Raw genomic sequence first — 17,294 nt, forward strand, 5'->3', positions numbered from 1 at the left:
AGTCCGTCTAACTGTGATGTCATTATACTCTCTTACTTAACTGACCAATCAGTGAAGCGCATTAATATCGCGTTCTCAGAGGCCACAAACTTTAGCTGGACACGCCAATCTATTATTTATGTACTTTTTTCTGTTTCGACGAGGTAAACTATAAACTAAAGTCATCGTAAATCAGGAAATATATTTCCATTAAATTTGTAAATGTGTAAACATGCCATCTATGCCAATTAAAAGAAGAGTAGAGAGAAAGTTGCGCATGATACATAAAATAACCAGATGATGAGCCGGGTCGGATATATTGAACCGAGGGGAAAACTGGACAGATCTAAAACAACAAAACTCTTCGACCAGCATGTTATTAAAAAAAATATTGTTTTATAGAACAGAAACTTTATTAACTTGGGCATAGTTTATTGAAAGGGGGCCTTAATCGACGGGACCAACCGAAAAACAGAAAATCCGTATGGTCTGATCTGAAACTCTTCAACCTCTCTGCTAAATTTAGCCGAACATAATGATTCAGTATTGTTTTACCAGGTAGGGTTTAATTTGGATATTTCCGGAAGAGGTTTATCTCCACATGTAATTGGACCGACCGACAAACTGTATGGTCAGATATAAACAAGCTACAATACCATCCGACCTCTCTGTTATATCATGGAGAAATAACTTATTTCTCCATGGTTATATTTTGTCAAACTTAATTATTTGGTATTGTTTTACCAGACACACGATTTAATTCACTTGGACACTATTTCCGGAAAAGGTCTCTCCACTTGCAATTGGTTCAGACGGAAACAATATGAAAAGGCGGTTTCCGTGTGACAGACAATAGCAAACTGTCAGAATTGTGTTTTTTTATAGTATTGAGTTAATTCAGGTCAAACTATTCGGATATAAACTCTTTCAGTTACGATGCACTCATGGATCGACTCTGGTTTTAAAGGACAGGACAGGCGCCATGACATTTTGTTATGTAAGGTTCAGCAAAGTATAAATGTGATGTGCCTATATATGGGCATGATGATGTCATATCACTACCATATTTAGGCATACAACTACCTTATTTAGGCACATCATAATCATCATTTTTTTTTCATACTAGTTTGATAGTGTAGACAGAGCTACAGTTCAGCACTATTAAATTGTGATACAATTGTTTACCAGTCATAGTTGTTAAGAAAGGATTCTTCTGATGAGGGGGCGCTCTTTATCTAGCACCAACACAAAAACAACAAGACATGCATATCATTTATCAAAATATAATATGGTTAAAAACCGAATTATTCCCATTGTACCCATTAACCTACAATTCTCATTCCTGTATTTTTAATAATATAAATATATATAAATGTATGAATGAAGCATGCACCCGATACCCGTATAGAATAGCAAACAAATACAAATAAAACATCAGTATTTAACGCATGACAATTTTGTGTAATGCCTTTAAATATAGCAATGCTACTCCTGGTGTGCATACAATTCCGCCAACTAAGATTTTAAAAGTTAAAAATAGTAGTTATAAGGATAAAAGGTCTACTACGTCTGTAAATTGTTAAAACCAAATCGTGATTGGCTGAGAGAATTCACGTTCACTATCGCAGCAATAGGCCTATATAATACTTTACACCCTGCATTAAATACATTTTAACAATTTAATTTTTAAAATTGATATATTCCTAAATACTTGTATAGGAGCGGCGACGGAAAGCCTTATTGCAGCTAAAGCGTGGTTCCCACTAGCGACGCAACGTAACGCAACGCAACGCAACGCTAAAGCGTAGTTCCCACTAGCGACGGAACACAAGGACGTAACGCAACGCAAGTGAATTGACCAATCACAAGCGATGGCTTATTGGCTTGTGATTGCTAACTGTCTATAACTTCGCTTGTCATTGGTTAAAACGCTTGCGTTGCATTTACGTCCTTGCGTTACGTTCTAGTGGGAACCAAGCTTTAGTATTGACGCAATGTGCTGTATTGTAATCACAAGTGAGAACCGAAACAGTGCTGCAAACATCGCAGGTTTCATTTCTCGCAGGCGGGGAAAACTCAAATATTGGAAGGGCATTTTGTTACGCTGCGTAAGTTGTGTTACGTTGCGTCGCAAGTGGGAACCAACCTTAAGTTGCGTTACGTTGCGTCCTAGTGGGAACCACGCGTTACAATGTGTGTTTGATGTGAATGATGCACTATTTACATAAACATAATATTATTATGATTTGGAATTTAAATCTACCAGCAGGGATGTATACACATAAACACCAATTACGATGAATGTCATTCATATGCAAAGAAGAGGGCTGACGTACGCTAAATTAAGTTGAAAACCCTGCAGTATACTGTATTCTAAAAGTGTTTTTCCTTTGAAATTTGTGGAAGCAGGTGCCGTTTTGCGTAGTACACACGCCACAGGAAAGTACCAAAAACAAAATTATTATAAAAATTACAAGCTGCTTTAAGTAAGGTGGCGGCATAACGTATGGTGGGATGTACTCCGTCACCTCCCCTTCACACGTAACACACGATGTTCTATTATAACGTATCGTGATATGTTTTGATTTCCTCTATACACAGTCTGTTTTAACATGAAGACCTAGTTTCATGCGTTATGTACATGTGCTTCTTCACTATTTACATTATTGAATACCAATAAACGCAAATCTATATTATAGACGTATTGCAGTCTACCAGTACCAACAACGTCAAGGAATATTGTAAAACCTAAACAAAGCACGACAGCTATTAGTTTCAACAAGTACCAGTGTGGTGGAACGACGTATGGTGGCATGTACACACAGAACCTCTCCATTTCCGACTCCCCTTTACATGGTTTTCCGGCACACGATCTTTCATGCATTACATTTCGGGATCTGTACTGAATTGCTCCCAGTTGTGTGGGTTCACACGGAGACCAGCTACTCCATTGACTCCATTCACAGTCTATGTCTTTACATTCACAGACGTCACCACTGAAACCAGTAGGACATCTGCATACGTACTTTGAAGGTTCTAACTGTCCATTGTTCTGACAGAGTGAACATGAACGTGTCTGTCGTCGATCATTAGAACATGACAATCCATTACATTTGGGTGGTATCTCGACTGTACGTGTTCTAATTTGCTGACCACGAGCATTTTCGATGACGTCACAATCTGACCAAGGAGTCCATTCTGTCATTATGCAATCCTGCACCTTACATTCACAGCACTCACCATTGTAACCTTCATGACAAGAACAAAACGGAGATCTGGATCCTGAATTGACAATGTCACCATTATTACAATGACGATTGCAAGACTCTTTTTCTTGTTCTAATGGACAGGGAACTCCGCCAAATTCAGCATCTGAAACAACGCTACGTGTTCTTTTCCTTGTTCCAAACGGTCCGCATGTATGAGAGCATTCTGTCCATTCAGTCCATTCTGTCATCTCGCAGTTTCGTATCTTATTTTCACAGCACTCACCAGTGTACCCTTCTTGACAATAACAAGACGATGGACTGCCGTTGATTATTTTACCATTATTACGGCAATAACGATTACAGGTCGTCTCTCCTATCTCTTGTTCTGATGGACAGGGAGAACCACCGTGTTTTGCTTCTGCAAGAACGCTACGTGTTCTTTTCCTTGTTCCAAACGGTCCGCATGTATGAGAGCAATTTGTCCATTCAGTCCATTCTGTCATCTTGCAGTTTCGTATCTTATTTTCACAGCACTCACCAACGTATCCATATGGACACTGGCATTGAATAGAGTGTCTATTATATCCTCTGCACATTGTGTTGCAATGTTTCTCTTCCCTTCTCTTCTCTTCTCCGTCGCAATCGGAATGATATCGTACAAATTCTCTTGATCTGGAAGTATATCCATCACATGGATTTGCACAACTTGACCATTCACTCCAGCGAGAAAATTGACAGTCTCTAGTATATGCTCTAGGTCCTCCTGTATCATCATATCGATTTCTGGATGTTGTGTCATTATCTTTGACGCGTATGTACCATACGCCTAAGCATAATAGGCCGCCTACAACCAAAATGAAGCATACACAACGACATTCGTCATCATTGTAGTTATTATGCATCCTTGTATATGGTAGTAAAGGTATGCCAATTAAAGGTGGTATTTTTCTTATTATAAACGACAATAAAAACGGTGACGTGGTCGACTGACAAGAATAGTACAACAACATTGGAAATTCCCATCCAAGCTAATAATAGAGGCCAGAGTATAGGGAAATATTGAATGAATTCGTGTATTGTAACTAACTTGTTACTAAAAGTATTTAAACAACATTTAAAAACAATAATTAAAGCAAATGGAAGATAAACTAATTACGGACTAAACAAAAGTTATATAAAAATAAACAGGAAACAACAAATAATGAAAGAGAAAATTATCATTTAAAATAAAGTATACGGTGAGGCTAATTGATTGTTTTATGTGGATAAAAACCGAATCAACATTTCCGGAATAAATACTAATAAAACCCAATATTAGGTCTATCCATGTTTTTCTAGATTTCTAGATCCTCAATGAATTATAATTATGACTCCCCAATAAGAATAATATAATGGAAAATCGACTAAAAATGATAAAATAGGAACATTTGTTGAGGGACAGTTGCGCTAAGCTAGGCCTGTCTATTATCATAGATTGTGATTAAGAGTTGAATACCTGCATAATAATTATAGGCCTGATGTTATTTTTTAAAATGGTAAGCTTAATTATAATTGAATCCAAAATGCTATTTTTTAAAACGTAATATACCATAACCATGACCTGCTCTAATCTAAAAATAGCTCAGGGAAATTATCCGTATACATAATAATAGATACAGGTACTAGCAGTTACACATTGAAAACAACTTAATACATTGGAAAATGACATATTTTACACGCCTGACTTCTTCTTTTTTAGTTTCTGTATAACAACCGTTTTCGTTCGGTTCCTATTGTTTCCACCTATCTATTGTAATAATCAGACATAATCGCTTTTGTATCCATAGTGATGCTTTGTGATAAAACGCAACCAAAAACTCGTGTAACATTGAAATATTTTGGTATTCCGTGTTGTTAATTTTAAATTACTTCCTTTTAATCAATTTTAATTTCTATTATTTAAAAAAAAATGTGTAGCACTCATCCTCAGACTTCATGAAGGAGCATTGCGTACAAATATTTTTCACGTATTGCATTTGAATAAGGCATACATTTTCTTATATAATTTTCCACTTAATGGAATTATACATTAGAGTCATTGAGGTTCCAAATGTACTTTGCTTAATTCGATGCTGTTTCTTTTACTAGAATTACGGAATGAACTTTGGTGAATTGGTTTTTGGTTAGACCTATAATTATATGTTTCTTATTGTCATTTCTAATTACGGTAGCTTGCACCACGCTTTTAGTGAGTGAGACACTTTCCAGGTAAAGGGCATTCGCTTTTATCACAGCAGTTACATTCGTTTGTAGCAATGTCCAAAGGGTTTATTTTTTCTTTGGCTGGTACTGATTTGTTGTGTGTGCACTGATTATGCTGTTGACATCGGCATACAACTATAGCTTAATTTGAGTGAGAGTGAGTGTGCTTGCTAAGCTTGTGCTCACAATGGAAACATCCATTGAGCAAGTGCAGAAACTTATGTCCAATGTTAGAGGATACGTTTCTGCCAAATAGAGGGTGAACCATATAACATTTCTTGTTCGTGATCTTGTTATTTTTTTGTTGCGGCTCAGGATTGAAATTAACTTTATATTCATATCTGCTGTTCTTCTTGATATGGTGGTGTGGCTGTGTTTAACGATTGTTTATCGGATGAGATACCGGATACCGGATAGTCTTATAGTCCTATATAACATAGTTGCTTCATTGTAACAAACTAGAGATGGTTACCAATAGGCAAACAATTTACTTTGCAGGTAACTGAAATAAATACCAAACATCAATCAATCGATCAATCAATAAGATGTCTTTTGCGTTTAGTGTTCATATCCATCCAAAGGAGAAAAAAAATCCGTGAATCTAAAATCTACAAAATCCAGAAAGAGCAAAACCCACATATCTGCATTCCGTTTACCAGCAATTTAAGGTGCACAGACCGGCTAGTACATAACTCACAGGTGTTCTCAGTTATGTGGGCATCTATCTATACAATCTTAGCCTAACAAACAAAATAAAAAAACATAACAAAAAAATATAGACAAAATCTATAATATTGCAGAACCTTTCTTGATCTTCAGGTGGACATGGAGGAGAAACACAATCTTTAGCGTTACGTGTTCTTGTTGTTGTTCCAATTAGTCCATATTTATTTGAACACGGTGTCCATTCAGTCCATTCTGTCGTCATCCTCCAGTTTCCACCCTGGAATAGATCTCTTATATACAACAGGAAATTGCTGATATACGGAAGCAAAATTAAAAATATTACGATACTGGCGATCACACAAAATCCACGCCGAAAACATTGTTGGTAATTGCGAGCAGGCATTGTAGGTAGTATGGCAATTAATATTATTGGTATTTTCAGTTGATCACAAATGATGAAATGGTTCGTTAAACCTCGAAACAAATCAGAAGATCCTTTGGAATTTCTACACAACTTATTGTTAGGCCCAAACCAATAATAACCAACAAAAAACATCACGTGATTTAATATACCCAATTGAACATTTCTGTTGAATCACTTCTGCCCTTATTGTTAGAAAGTTGAAAAACACAAACCGACTTACGTACAGATAATATTTAATGACAATCATTCATTAACTGAATAACTCCTCCAAATCATTATTTATATTTATTATAATTATGTTCAACAACGCAATAGACCTATACAAATGTACCGTACACATTGTATTAAACTTTTTAAAACCGCACTCGTCCTCTTAGTAATGTTATTGCAATTATTTGTAATGTGATCCGGTCGTCATGGAGAACGATGCAATGATTAGCCTGGGTGCAGTACAAATTTTGGTTTTTCTGATAGAGTATACCATAGAGAATATCAGAAGAAAAAAACCCATCCTAGGGTCTTGTGGGCAACATTTTTTATAGCACTAAATTTTAAATAACATACCATGGAACTATAATATTATAGTTCCATGAACATACACAAATACCTATATATTAAGGGATAGGGAAAACCAATTCACGGTTTGTGTCACTTGTTATAATGATTAAAATTAGCAGAGGTTTACTTTAATAACTCTTCTCATAGTAGTTAATGAATCGAGTCGACAACGATGACATCATCATGCCAAAATCCAATATGGCGTCCAATTTGGCGGGAAAAAACAAGTATTGAAAAATGCCTTTTAACGTTACAATGTACGAATGCTACCTTAAAATAATGTATACACATACAGTATCTAAACACGCGATGGTATTGTACCCCTTTCACACCAAAAGCAAAACTCCGGAGACACCCCGGAGTTGACGTCCCGCTGTTTTGGTGTGAAAGGGGTATTGTATCTACTTACACGGTTATATTGATAACACTGTTGTTATTATGTTTATGATGATACTAGTTGATTTAAACATTTTTATCCCGTCAATGTTTACTTTTAACAGTCATAGGCCTAATTGTCGAGAAAGTAATTCTTCTGAAAGAGTGCGCTCTTTATCTTACCTCTTGATACGGAACTGGATAGTAATATCAAGTATTTAAAAATTGGTAAAAAGGTAAATATTTCAGCCGGAATCTAGTTTACAGACAAAAACCGACGACGCCGACTACGAATCAAATACTAAAAACATAAAAAACACAATAACTAGAGCACTTCATTTGCGTAGAACAAAGTAATATGATTGATTAAATTTTATTAAAATAAATTCGCAAGTAGGCCTACACAATTAACACAAATCATACCGTAATAGGCCTACAATTTGTTTATACAAAAGAACCAGGAATTATAACATGATCACCACCTGCCATAATCAATAGAATAACAAACTGTAAAGATACACTAATTTAGTTATATATAAACAACTTGAAAATTGAAAAAAAGGCGAAAAATACATCTTAAACAGTACAAAATAAAAAAAACATGTTCATGAACTTTTGTAATGATTCGCTTAATTTTGAATTTCTAACCTCGAAAAGATACACCGTAGTAACTTGACAATTGGAGATATAGTTAAATCATGAGCACCATGAGAAATAAACAAATTTAAACTTAAAATAGTTAATTACAATTTTAATCCAGGCGAATTACGTAACTAACTAAAAACGGAAGCGAAGCTAACCAGTGCCAATTTTGCGGGATGACGGAGTTGTTGTGCCTACGCCTACGGAGCTTCTCCGTATTCGCCTTTTCTGATCTAGATTGAACTCCTAAAGGCGGCCTACCCGTCTGCGATGTCGTTTTACACGGATACCCGTTACTTCTGTGGTTCCACTCGCAATCTTTGTATTCACAGAAGTCACCACTGAAACCAGTAGGACATCTGCATACGTACTTTGAAGGTTATAACTGTCCATTGTTCTGGCAAACTGGACATGTACGGTTCTGATGTCGATCATTAGAACATGACAATCCATTACATTTGGGTAGTATCTCGACTGTACGTGTTCTAAATTGCCGTCCTAGAGCGCCTTTGATGACTTGACAATCTGACCATGGAGTCCATTCTGTCATTTTGCAGTCCTGCACTTTACATTCACAGCACTCACCAGTGTAACCGTCTAGACAAGAACAAGGACTGTCATCAGAATTGATAACTCCACCATTGAGGCAATAGCGATTGCAGGCCTCTACCTCTTGTCCAGGTGGACAGGGAAAACCGTTGTAACCAGAGTCTACAATAACGCTTCGTGTTCTTCTTTTTGTTCCGCCTGGTCCACATGTGTGCGAACAGTTTGTCCATTCAGTCCATTGCGTCATCTTACACCAGTCTTGTACATGATATTCACAGCACTCTCCAGCGTAACCATGTGGACAAGAACAATACGGAGGACTGCCATCTAAATTGATAACTCCACCATTGAGGCAATAGCGATTGCAGGTCTCTATCTCTTGTTCAGGTGGACAGGAAACACCGTTGTAATCAGCGTCTACAAGAACGCTACGTGTTTTATTCTTTGTTCCAAACGGTCCACATGTGCGAGAACAGTTTGTCCATTCAGTCGATCCATTGCGTCATCTTACACGATTCTTGCGTCTGATATCCATCAGAGTATGCCTGTGCACATCGATATTGAATAGGGTTTTTTGACATTTCAATTATGCACAATGTATCAGCATGTCGAGATTCGTCGAATTCTAAAGATTGCACTGTTTCATTGGCATTGCCATTGTAAAACACGATTATTAGTACGAAAAAGAGGACTCCAGCAAAACATTCGCAATAACCCGCTTCATCAGTTTGCGATTTGCGAGGCATGTTTGCGATATGATGTAATTGGTGGTGTTTTCCTTAAATATAAACTATCCTAACCATGACGTGGCCTAGACATTAGACCCAACAAAAATAGTGCAACCAAAACTTTACTTGGGAATTCCATACCATCATTTATTTATCTCTTATGGAATTCCCCAAAACAAATTGTTTATTTATGCGCAATAATCCAACTGGTATTATTGTTATGTGATCGATAATAAACATGTGGTCAGATATTCAATTTTCAATAAAAAAATAAAAACAGCAGGTTGAAATTCATGTAAACAATAATAAAGTATATTGAAATGTTTCTTCTACTTTAAATTCGGAAATGTTTTTTACTTTGTGCTATAAGATAACTTATCTCATGGGTGTTTCGGTGGTCACCGGCATAGATATTTCTTCTGTTGCAAAATAACACCGTGGACTAGTATCTATTGCGTAATCATGATGGATGAATGATAGGTCCATGGTACACAAATCAGAGATAATAACTGAAACGTGCGGAATTTCCAAAAAGAGTCTACCCAGAGCAAATTTTAGGCTGCATTGACAAATGAGGTTCAGGAGAAATTGTATGTTTTCACCAAATGTCCCCTATTCTTGATTTTTCTTATACAGATACATATATTCAATAACAAAAATCAGTCATTAGTAGCTCCAAATCATTACGTCATTTATTATTGTATATATATGTTCAACATCGCAATACATTAAGTACTATAAAAACCACTTTAATAACACTTTAACATTATTCTTAGAATAAAACATTATAGTTTACGATACATACAATAAAAACATTATTATTAATTATTATTAATATTTCATATTAGTATTTTCTAAATCATCTAAGCTGCTATCAATAAAATTTGAGAACAACCAACAAACATTCTTAATACACTTTTTTAGTAGGAAAACTTCAATAAGTGTGACTAGAATATGATTTTATGCAAATATAATTATATTATTAGTAATAGCATGGGACCCTGGTACAGTACACCCTTTCACATCGCCTATACACAACTTTGTACGCCACCGAGGCGTCAACACCGGCGTTTTGTGAGGTGTGCACAACGTTACACCGCCTAAAAAACTCCGGAGTTTACATACACCACCGAGGTGTCAACACCGGCGTTGGGTGTGGTGTGCACAACGTCACATCGCCTATACAAAACTTTGGAGGGTACATACACCACCAAGGCGTCGTCAACATTGGCGTTTTGTGTTGTGTGCACAACGTCACATCGCCTATACAAAACTTTGGAGTTCATTACACCACCGAGGCGTCGTCAACACCGGCGTTTGGTGTGGTGTGCACAACCTCACACCGCCTAACAAAACTCCGGAGTTTACATACACCACCGAGGCGTCGTCAACACCGGCGTTTGGTGTTGTGTGCACAACGTCACATCGCCTAACAAAACGCCGGAGTTTACATACACCACCGAGGCGTCGTCAACACCGGCGTTTTCTGTGGTGTACACAACGATGTGTGTAAAATCCGGAGTTTTGCTAGATAGGCAATGCATAGTTAGTTGAATAAAAATACTACAGTTAAATATACACAATATATAGTATTGGCTGCATGCGCTAATTGCTATTACTGACCAGCAGTTACAATTAAGATTAAATAAAAGTCTTTGAACACGGAGAAAATATTAGCCTGGGAAAAAATATACACTACATTTTATATTGAAAAAAAGTGTATTGAAATATTCAGTGTCTCCTAGTATAAATAAAAAGTACATTTTATTTTAAATAATAACTATAATATGTACATAAATACCATATATGGTTTACCAAATAAATAATACATTTATGAATAAATAAAAGCACCAAATGTTTTAAATATTATGAATTTATAACATTGCACATATCTAAAAGAAATTATTAAAATATATTTGTAAAGGTTTTTTCTCCGAATTATTTTGGTCAGTACATATGATCTGTATTGTTTAAAAAAAAAAGATACTACATAATTATGCAGCAATATGTTTATTTAAATGTGTTTCAATATGCCTACATTTTTTGGGGCTAACAGTGCCAGATACATATATATATATGAATTAATGGTTCTTACGGACACATTCACATAGATGCAACATCAAATGAGTTGACCAATCACAAGTGACAGTTTAGCTGATCATCGCGTAGTGATTGGTCTAATTATTTGCGGTGCGCTTACATCCTTATTATGTGTCGGAACGAAATTCAAGTTCCCTTTCCATTTGAAAAAAAAATGTGATTTACTTTACTTTGTTCATGATATGTTTCTACCTAAGTTTACTGTTCAATAAATGCTTTAGGAAATTCTTAAATTTTATAGGCCCTGCCCTGTTTTGGTGGGTTACAGTTGAATCTCTAAATTTACTGTATTTTAGTTAAAACTATTCATTTAATGCTATTTGGTGTATTTTAATGTTTTATGAAAACAAATTGTCTATAATACTTCTTGTATTGTAGTACTGTAGTTTTAATGTTGAACTTTATGCTAATGACAGCCCAAATATTTGAATATGTTATTTGGTGTGTTGTAATGTTTTTTTTATTAAAATAAATTGTTTAAAATACTGTAGTACTGTAGTTTGAATGTGAACACGGTGGGTTTGAAAAAATACAACTTGTTAAAATACTGTAGTACGATATGACACAGTTGCCTTTGGCATTCACAGACTACAAAGCAAATATTCAACATTTTTGTAAAAAATAAAATGGGTATATCTTAAAATATGAGGCATGTCTAGACACCCCTTCTTCAAAACCAAGGCCCCAATGTAAATCCACCAAAGAGGGTGAATTTCCTCAGTTGAATATAGCACCTCACTTACATAACATTCTCATACAGCATTTGTTCCAGGCTCTTCCCCGACAATGTAAGCCGTACAACAAATACAACAACAAAACAAACCCATAGTAATATAGATGGCAGTGTTTAGCCAGAACGCAAAATAGTACACGACACCACTACAGTAGTTGTCAGCGTAAACATCACGGGTATCAACTTTGCCTCCGTATATCCACATATTTCCTGAAAAACAAGGAATTAAACTTTCTACAGTAATGGTTTGGGAGCATGTGCAAAAGTTGTGATATGCTCTGTTGTGAAAAAAAAAACAAAAAAGGTTTACATTTATATAAAAATCATTTCTACTAAAATTAAGCAGATATAGCAAATATACCAATATCCTATAATATTATATAGCAATATCCAATAACACTAAACAATATCCCATAATAAAATATTCATATCCCATAATAAAATACTGTAGACTATTCCTTAATAATTCATATAACAAGAATATCACATAATAATTTAACAAGAATATCCCATAATATAAACACAATCCTATAATATTGTGAATAATTTGAACTTACCCACTATAAACCACGCAAAAAGAAAACATCCAACAAGATGCGTGAACAGCCCTTGTTTGGCAGTATTACTGCTCTCTTGATCCCGCCACGTAGTCAATCGCACCCAAAGATCTATGACTATTTTTAGAACTGTGAAGGTGCCGCCAATGATCAGGTAAACTGGAATGTACATCTCTCCGGGACAGTCATTTTTGTAAGTTAAGCCTAAAATTCAGATTAATTTTAATCTTTTTTCTCGAAAAAGACATTATTCTGATGTGATGGATTGAATTAACATGCAGTAGGTAAACGTGTTGTCAGGCCGCGAGAATAGGCGATTACTTTATTCAGTTTCAAATCATGTTCTTACATATTACCAATGTCAGCAATATTTGTTGGATTTTATGGATAATAATTAATATACAAGGCCAGCACTCGCATACATTGATGTACTGTACTAGAGACACTAGAGAGATGGACACCGGAGAGAGGAACTGGCTGTCACAATGGCAGATAGGAAGTTATGGAGGAATCTAGTCATATAAGTTCGAGTATGTCCCGGCGGACTAAGTATAATAATCATTCACAATAAGTTTGCATTGTGTCTATTGTATAAAACTGAGGTTGATAAAGTATATAAAAAAAGGCACACTGAAAAACACATTGTAAATTTAGAAAAAAACGAAGCGAAACGATCATATTAAAAAATCTTTCAGAAATTTTGTTGTACCTTTATACTGGATTTTATAATGGAATGAAATAAAAGTTAAAAAAAAATAAAAAGTTCTATGACTTTTTGAAGTAAACTTACCAATTACAATCATGGCAACAGGAATAGCTAGAATGACTCCCATCATTATTGTACAGGCAACTAAGAAAGGAAAAAATATATATAAATGTGATATAAATATTTCAGGGGACACCTCAAACATCACTGTTCGTTTCAACAACATATTTTCAGTGTTGTGGTTTCACAGCAATTTATAACTTACATGTTTTTAACAATATCATTACAATCTTTGCAAGAAACTCAACGATTCCTGATGAACCAGCCTTGGCTTCTTTAATCTCACCGAAAATTGCCTGGTACGATGGTGGCGCATCTACAAATAATCAAAGATAAATTTTTATATATTCACTGATCGTAAAGGCATTCCATTGTACAATTCCCCTTCAGCACTATTTGATATTTAATTAGCACATGGAGGTCTGTTTTATACCTCCATGATTAGCACTATTATTTTTACATATTTTTAATATAAAATAGTTATACAGAGGCTTCAATTTACTGTGTACTTTAATTTATCTTATAACATTTTAATGTTAATAGTGTACTTAGTTTTGGAAATTACCTTTTTGTACTTGATCATAAGTTGGTGGAGCAGATTGTTGACGCCAATATCCTGGCGGTGGGTTGTCTGAATCCTGTATGTAGGGGAAGGGATATAAGAACGGGACTAGCACTTTATAAATCAGTACATTTTTATATTGGCCATGTCAGCTGGCTAAAGTTCTATCAAATCTAGGCCTAGCCTATAAGGCCAGCCTGTGTGTGATGTGTCTTTCCTAGCTTAGCTAGCCAGCTAGGCTAGGGCCTAGCCATCATAGAGATTATAATATCTCTATATGCCATGGCCTCTAGCCTAGAACTTTACTAAATACTTGGCCTAGCCTAGCTAGTAAGCTAACCCATCAATATACTTTAAAATAAACGAACTGACCATTGCTAATTCCATTTCTGTTATTTAAAATAGCTCAGCCGCTAACCAAACTTTAGCCTAGCCCCCACCCACACTACACGACTTTCCCGCCAGTCATACAGTACCGGCCTAGGTGGTAGGTTCTGTTATTTTTGTTGATTGCTCAAGCGCATCGCAATAATTTAATTCGTTGTTCTGCTGCCACCAATCATTATATTAGAGAGCAGACCACTGATATTGGGTGGTAACTTTATAAAAAAAAGTGTAACGGTCATACAAAAATACATTTTAAATACGTATTTAGCTTTCAATTTGTATTTATTTATTTTTATTGTTACAAGCAGTATATATATTTGTAAATTTTTACATCTAAATTAAATTTAATCACTAAATCATTAACTATTAACTGTGTAAATGTCTACTTTTATTGAAAATATCAATGACTCCTGAAAGATTTCTCTATCTAAATTACAAGAAAAAGTCAAGCAAAATTAAAGGGTTCTCGGAGCGGAATCTCTCAGAGTGTACCCCACTGCCTTAAAAAACGCTGCCAAAACACCATTAGCTATATCAGGCCTTGTCTTTTAAGGCGAGCGAGTGTGATCACTCACCTAACACTCCTAAAAGTTGAAACTGCCCTTTGAGGAGTGTGATTTACAACACGCTTAAATTTGATAAACTTCTACACACCAACATACAAACAGCACACCTACAGCACCCCTGAATGTATTGAGGAGTGCAATTTGTAGCACACCTATAATCTATATATAATTCTTGTACAGCGTTTGGCAAATCTTGCAACATTTGACAACAGCAGATAAACCCGCTAAGATGTAAGTGACATTTGTCAGCCAAAAAAGCAAACTTGTAGACAGTTCCATTACAATAGTTATCTGTCCGGACATCATCAGTATTTACGTCAGTTCCGTAAATCCACACATTTCCTAAAAACGATAATGATAACTACGTTAATTCATATTTGCATGCAGGAACATTGGGACGTGATTACTCGCTTCCCACCTAGACACAGGTTTGATGAATTAAGGTTCAGGTCACAAAACGACGACACATCGATTGACCCGACCTAGGTTGGTCGTCAAAAATCGAAAGCTCCTATCACCTATTCCAATATTTGTGACTAGAGAAAACGAACACCCTATACACCAAATCAGTACACATAATAGGGTCTAGAAAACTCAGATCTCAGATATATCTGAGTTTTCTAGATATAGTATAGTAAAAAATTCCTATACTCACCAGCAATAAACCAAGTAAATATATAGAGCCCTACGACAACGCAACAAATGTACCAGCAATTGTACGTCTGATATGTGCGTTTATGTCAATCTTACCATCATGTATGTTGGCCAGTAATTTTTTATTGGTTTGTACGAGATACAGGTAGATAGCAATCATATATTCAACCAATGCAAATGCTCCACTAACGATAAGATATATCGGTATGTACCCTTCGGTAGGACATTCAACTATGTAAATAGATCCTTAAAATACCAAAACCAAATAAATGAATTATAAAATAAAATAACTATAACAAGCGTGGTCATGTTTACAGTAATTAAAAAAAAACATAGCATCATAATCTTGAGGAAGAAGAACACGCTTATTACGTATAGTAATGAAACAACATAATCTTCTTTGGGGATGCACCAGATTCCAACCCAGTGCTGTATCTGCACATATGACAATATTTAACCTGTATCATAGGCACATTCCGTAATACGGCATATCTCATGAGTTTCACATGCGATTCCTTATGGAAGGTTAAGCTAATAATAATCTTACCTTTTGTGATGTCATTGTGCTTGGTATTCACCTTGTATGGTCGTTAGAAGAATAGAATAGGCCTAGGATCACAATTATAAACAGTTTAATTATTTATATCTCATTTTAGTTTCAGTTTACTCCTTTGAAATATAATCTCACCCTGGTCTTTTTACTCAGATAAACACTTTGAATAATGACGTATCTAAGCATACACTTTTATGGGCCACTATGAGTTAGGGCATTGGACTAGCAATGCAGAGGTTGTGGGTTCAAGCTTCGGTCCGGTCAGTTCAGTCCTTGAGCATTCTTTATCCACTTTACTACTCCTCACCCAGGTGACAAATGGGTGGTATTTAAGTACTGGGAAAATAATTCAGACTCAGGGGAAGAGATGAGTGGCATACAAAGAAAACAGAGAAGAATGTGAAAGTTTTATGTAGCAACATGGAACTTACGGTCGATGATGGACACCCCTACCACTTCACTCAATTAGACCAGAAAGAAGTGCATTCATTGCTAAAGAGCTTTTGCGTAACAATGTAGAAATAGCTGCCCTCTTTGACTCAAGACTCCTAGTTGATGGTCAATTGGTTGATTGGTTAAAGGTCTGGTTATACCAACTTCTGGAAAGAACAAGGCCAATACATGGCTGGCCCAGTAGCGTGCACAAATTTGAGTTAGTGTTTACCGACCGAATGGCCGACCAGCCAACTGACCGAAATAATGAGCTTTAGAGTCGCATTTGCACGTGACTAAAGACCAGCAACGACGAATTCACAGGGTGGCAATTACAGTTAGATGAGAAGGAAGCCTTTTATCGGGAGCTAGATATTTGGATTGGAAATCAAACAACATTGAACACCAAAATGATATTTTTTACAGAATTTTTATTTAAACGTTTGTAAATGAATTTTAATTAAGAATTACATTACCACCGATTCATAATTTGTTTATTCTATTTACTACTGCCACAGATACAAAATATACATTTAATATTTTAAGATATAAATACAGTTCTAAATATACATAACACTTTCTATTTAGGATGAATATAAGACACGCCTTTGGT

The 17,294-nt window shown here is 35.6% G+C and overlaps 1 protein-coding gene across 1 annotated transcript; it reads right to left on the bottom strand.

Moving 5' to 3' along the window:
* Positions 1-9,130: 9,130 nt before the first annotated feature.
* On the bottom strand, positions 9,131-14,566 carry LOC140050169 (uncharacterized). The gene is made up of 6 exons (XM_072095240.1): positions 14,462-14,566; positions 14,093-14,165; positions 13,733-13,843; positions 13,552-13,611; positions 12,762-12,965; positions 9,131-12,414 (listed from the first exon to the last, which is right to left on the bottom strand). The coding sequence occupies exons 1-6, from the start codon at positions 14,474-14,476 to the stop codon at positions 12,224-12,226; spliced, it is 654 nt and encodes a 217-aa protein (XP_071951341.1). The 5' UTR covers positions 14,477-14,566; the 3' UTR covers positions 9,131-12,223.
* Positions 14,567-17,294: the final 2,728 nt, after the last annotated feature.

Source organism: Antedon mediterranea, chromosome 5 (assembly GCF_964355755.1).
Source record: "Antedon mediterranea chromosome 5, ecAntMedi1.1, whole genome shotgun sequence".
Lineage (NCBI taxonomy): Eukaryota > Metazoa > Echinodermata > Crinoidea > Comatulida > Antedonidae > Antedon > Antedon mediterranea.